Source organism: Solanum tuberosum, unplaced genomic scaffold (assembly GCF_000226075.1).
Source record: "Solanum tuberosum cultivar DM 1-3 516 R44 unplaced genomic scaffold, SolTub_3.0 scf00465, whole genome shotgun sequence".
NCBI classification, from domain to species: domain Eukaryota; kingdom Viridiplantae; phylum Streptophyta; class Magnoliopsida; order Solanales; family Solanaceae; genus Solanum; species Solanum tuberosum.
This window is the reverse complement of record NW_006239386.1, coordinates 20,001-25,318: the sequence shown is the minus strand read 5'-3', so window position 1 is coordinate 25,318 and position 5,318 is coordinate 20,001. Positions and strand designations below refer to the sequence as shown.

Genomic DNA, 5,318 nt, shown 5'->3' with positions numbered 1-5,318 from the left:
ACTTTCAAAGGGCCATAACTCGCTCATACGAACTCGGAATTGAGCAAACTCGGCGGCGTTGGAAAGATCATTCCACAAGCTTCACAACCATAACTGGAACTACTCCTAAATCATCCTGAGCTGGAAGTTATGACTGCTCAAAGTTGGCCAAAAATCACTGATTTCCACACTTAGCCAATTTTTTTCCAGATTTTCAAATCCTTTCCAAAAATGAAAATCTTCAATTTCTAAGCCTCTTCTTAGCTATTTCAAATTGTCGGATGTTACAATATATATATATTGAAATTATTCATTCAAGAAATAAAATACAAATGAATTTTATTTAAAAATTGAAAAAATATATTATAATAATTCTATTAGAAATAGTATTTATTTAGTAGAGACAAACTCCTCCTAATAAACAAGAGGAAGCCATAAATTAGAAGACAATAAAACGTAACAACATGTCAATTACTACATCACTTGCATTGCCCTGGATCATAAAGGCTAATATAAATAAGCTAAAAACCAATTAACAACTTTTTCACACAAAGATCGCCCTTTTTTCTTCTAATTCTCCTTACGATATTAAATCCTTACTACTTTGAGCTGCAACAACACGAACTGCACAGTATTTACAACAATAAACATAGCTTGCTAAAACGTCAAGATTATACAACTATTATACTTAAAGGGGAACATGTATAAAGAAGAAAAAAAACAGAAAATTGACATGACAGAGCAACACTATAATTGTAAGTCACGGATTTTATAACTGAGTAACTAAGATCAGAACGTCATCAATTTTCTTCATGTTTATAGATTTTTAACTTTTGCATTGCATCATTCGCAAATATTTGTTTATGAGAGGGTTTAACTTAAGTTGCTCGGACTCCTTCACTTTAAATGTCGCACTCATGTCAACACGATGGGGTGTGGGTCAGTGGATGTGAGATTCGTACCCAATCTGGTCAACCAGTTTTGGGTATTTTGACCAAATTTGAGGGGGAAATTCTAAACAAAAAACTAATGTGAAATTGAAGAAAATTGAGTACCTTGTATGTTTAAATTTCTATTATCACTCCGTTTCCTTTTATCTCCTTTCAGAATTCTCCTCTTGACAAAATATTTTATCCTCAAGTTTTCTGTATATGAATTATTTTTAGCTCAATCCCACCCCCTTCCATACATGGATCTATATCCACGAGTCTTAAAGAGTAGATCATAGAGGATCCGACCCGACCTCTAGATCCGCACCCCGTATCGGACATCTGCACCTGAGTTCGAGCAACATAAGATCTAAGTATGGAGTGAAAGATCTCATGACAACCTCTTATGCGAATACGTTCTGGATTGGGATCTCATAACAAGGTAGTAATAGTCATGGGTGCAACAGGAACGGGAAAATCTAAAACTTCCCATAGATCTAGATGGATGTGTTTGTCAATTATTCACAACCTCTGAATCGGCTAGATCTATGGAAAGGCTAGATCAATCCGTCCTGTTGGACCCATAACAATCACCGCCTTATCTTTTTATGAAAGGAACCATATAAAGTTAGATCTCTAAGAAACTAACAATTAAGAGTAATATTATTTGTGAGAAAATAATGATTCAATGTTTATTGTGTAAAAAGGTTACCAAATTTGTTTCATTCCTTTTCTGTAGAAACAATGTTGTTTATGATGTATGTATCTCTCTATATATATTGTAACTTTTGCTTGTAATCGGTCAATACACGCCTTTTTGAACACGTGGCAGATTTTGATATGCTTTTATTTTGACTCGGAGCTGCCACATTATTTAAACACATGGCATCACCATGTTGGCCTTGAATTTGATTGAAAAGTCATAACAAACAAACTAAAGCACAAGAAGTGCTACAAAAAATAGTACTATTTAAGCAAAACCATGGCACTTCCATGACTTCTTGGGGTTCACAGCAATCTTCCAACTCGACTTATTCAAATATGAATTCAACATTTGGTGATGCTCTGCGGGATTCTTTCATCTCGTCCATCATTTGTTTATCCGAACGATGAAGGAGATACACAAAATTCCAAATGAAAATCTCCTTAAGTACAAGTGCAGAGGCCAAAATGAACTTCATAAATTCCATTTCCATCTCAAGACCCATAAACAAGTTCACATGAACTCTTTGAAGCTTCTCAGCACCTAATGAGAATGATTGGAATCTTAGAAATTCTACAACAGGTTCAACAATATCCTCCACGGCCACAGGGTCCTAAAAGAATTTCCAAGGAACAGTTAATTAGGCGAGTTCAGATGAAGAAGAAACCTTATTAATGAAAAAAACAAGAGAGTGCTTACAAATTCAATTGTAAGATCTTGTAATTTAGGACAACTTCTAATCAAGTAAACTGCACTTGAAACCACCTCGACGCTTCTTAAAGACATGGACGAAATATTGAGAGATTTGATATTGTTCAGAGCTGTTGGGGGACTCTCTGGTAAACATCCCTTGATCAAGTACTAGAAGAAAGTCAAAAATTACTTTAAGGCACCAATCAAATTCATCATTTAGTTATGATAGTAATATCACAAATGTACATTAGCTCTAATGTTGAACCCCATAGATTTAGTTCCAGCAGTGAAGGCATGTAATGGAAGAACTTGTAAGACTGGACCTAACAGGAGATATATTAGTCAAAAGTTGAAAGTGACCGAAGCGGAGTCAATTCATATTAAAACAAGAGGAGAGGTCGTCCAAGGAAAGCCAAAATAACTTTTTCAAGCATAGGAGCGTTCTTGAAGGAAATGGATTTTATATTTCCAACAAACTCAAAGAATTTGAGATTAGCGGTATCAATTTCAAGGATGTCAAAGTTTGTGCAGAAACGCAACCTCAATCGTTCAAGCAACGGGCTTTTAGAGATGAGATTTGTAAATATTGATGGATCAAAAGTGACACGCACAAGATCGAGATTAATAAGCTTCTCAAACCCTTTGAAACCGAGTGGAGGGTGGAACAAGCAATCTTGAAGTTCCAAAAACCGAGTTGAGCCTTCTTCATCTTATTTGAAAGACTTGAAAAACACATCATTAAAATCAGGTTCTTGACGTGTTACCCATTTGTACCTCCAATCTATTGACAAGATACTGCTCTTCACTACATCTTCAAAAGACAAGCGCCCAAGAATAACATCCAAAACATTACAAGGCAAATTGCTAAATGTATCTACACCAAATGTCTGAGCATTCCTCATGGTCTAACAGAACAAGTTTGCCAGCAACTCTGAAAATTAAAATCAGGAATAAAGGCAATATCCAAATACATTTCAGTAATGTATTGAAAATAACTGGTGGTTCACCGTCTGCAACTGCATAATTTTTTATCATTTAACAATATCATAGAGAATGATACATGATTGAGCACAGAAAAGAACATAGATTGAAGACAATAGTGGTGAAGGCAAAATTTTCATCGTGGGATTCAAAAAATTTCATGTTGTTTGAAAGATTTGAAAAACTCATCATTAAAATCAAGTTCTTGACGTGTTATCCATCTGTACCTCCAGTTTTTTGACAAGATACTGGTCTTCACTGCATCTTTCCAAGGCAAGCACCCTAGAATTCCATCGAGAACATTACAAAGAAAATTTCTGATTGTATCTAAACTAGATGCCCAAACATTCCTCATGGTCTAATAAAACAAGTCTGTTAGCAACTCTGAAAATTAAAATGATACAAGGCAATATCCAAATACAATTCAGCAATGTATTGTAAATAGCTAGTGTTCAATGTCTGCAACTGCATAAATTTTTATCATTTACCAGAAAATAATGATACATGATCGAGCACCAGGAAAGAAGATATATTTGAAGACAATAGAGGTGAAGGCATGATTTTCATCGAGGGATTCAAAAAAATGTTCTCTTGTGTGCAGGGGATTAAACCCCTCAGTAAACGTGAGAGATTTTGGGTTGAGAATATATTATTCTGAATATAAATAAGCTATTATATTCTAGTGTTTTGATGATCCTCACAAATGCAGGGACCCGGTCCTTGGCAGAGTACTTCAGTCCAGATTCAAAGTGGTGCACAATTGTAAAGTTATCTTTACAGTTGTCTTGTCAGGTTGGTTGGTGAGATGTGCAGCGTACTTCACTAATAGGAAGGGAGGACAAAGTTGTTTGTTTAAGTGGTCAAAACCCTTGTTGGTAACTGATATATACAACAATAAACAAACAATAGTATTCATTCAAAAAGAAAGAGAGCTAGCAAGTGTTTTTCAACAACTCAAGCATCAAAGAACGCAGCAAGGGATCTGGTCTCGAAAAGTCTGCGTATGAGAAAAGGATGAAAACGCAGCTGTCAAAAGGCTGCCAACTCTGATGTAGTTGGTGCATAGCCTTTGAGAACAACAGGCTCCCAGCCAATGGCCTTGTCCCAAGGATTTATGTCCATCTTGATAATAGTCTCTTCTCCAAACACAAACCCAAGATTTGGCAAACAAAAATTTGGATTTTCTATGAAAATTCATAAGCTTGAAAAGAAGGCCATCTTCAAGGAAGAACACTGCTCAACTCAACAAAGGGACATGATAGAGTGCTAAAGAGTCTTTGTTGTATTTTGAGCTTTGTTTCTTATGTGCTTACATTGTAAATCCATTCATGTGTTATAAAGGAATTACATCTTTGTTTTGTTCATCTGAAAGTCTAAGTCGGTTAAGGTTAATTGATTTAGTGGACAGTGTTGTATCTGCTTAGTCAAATTCTAAGTCATCTAGGAGCTAGCTAATTTAGTGGGCAGTGTTGTATCTGCTTAGTTAAAGTCTAAGTTATCTAGGGTGGGATGACTTAGTGGGTAGTGTGGTATCTGCTTAGGCTTAGTGAGTAATAGGCGTATTACTTAGTGTTGAGATTAAGTGTTTAATCTCTTGGTGGTTGTAATCTGTTTTTCACTTTTGCTTGAGAATATTAGTGAAAATAGTTGAAAATCCTGTGCGATAGGTCGTGGTTTTACTCCCTTGAGCAAGGAGGTTTCCACGTAAAATCACTGTGCCCAATTTACATTGTGCCATTTATTTTCTCTCGTTTTACTTCAATTATTGTTCTTGCTGAGTCAAGGGACCTGGTCCGTTGACTGATAGTAGATGCATATATGCCAACAATTGGTATTAGAGCTTGGTCTATCTATCTGGTTAACACCAAGAGAGAGATTCCCACGAATAATGGCTGCTCCACTAGGCTTGCAAGAAGGTCAGTCTCCAACGAAGCCACGTCTATTTGATGGTCAGTACTATTGGTGGTGGAAAAAGTGCATGTTTGACTATATATTGGTTGAAGATTGTGATATGTGGAATGTTATTTGTGAGG

At 35.9% G+C, this 5,318-nt stretch overlaps 1 protein-coding gene across 1 annotated transcript; it reads right to left on the bottom strand.

The window, feature by feature from the left end:
• Positions 1-1,622: 1,622 nt before the first annotated feature.
• Positions 1,623-2,530, bottom strand: LOC102583371 (uncharacterized). The gene is made up of 2 exons (XM_006363805.2): positions 2,311-2,530; positions 1,623-2,224 (listed from the first exon to the last, which is right to left on the bottom strand). The coding sequence occupies exons 1-2, from the start codon at positions 2,395-2,397 to the stop codon at positions 1,940-1,942; spliced, it is 372 nt and encodes a 123-aa protein (XP_006363867.1). The 5' UTR covers positions 2,398-2,530; the 3' UTR covers positions 1,623-1,939.
• Positions 2,531-5,318: the final 2,788 nt, after the last annotated feature.

Excerpts from the sequence above, each read along its gene's own strand:
- LOC102583371 (XM_006363805.2), bottom strand. The coding sequence starts at position 2,397 with ATGTCTTTAAGAAGCGTCGAGGTGGTTTCAAGTGCAGTTTACTTGATT. Across the intron at positions 2,225-2,310 it reads AAGATCTTACAATTGAATTT|GACCCTGTGGCCGTGGAGGA; the intron begins GTAAGCACTCTC and ends AAATTCTTTTAG.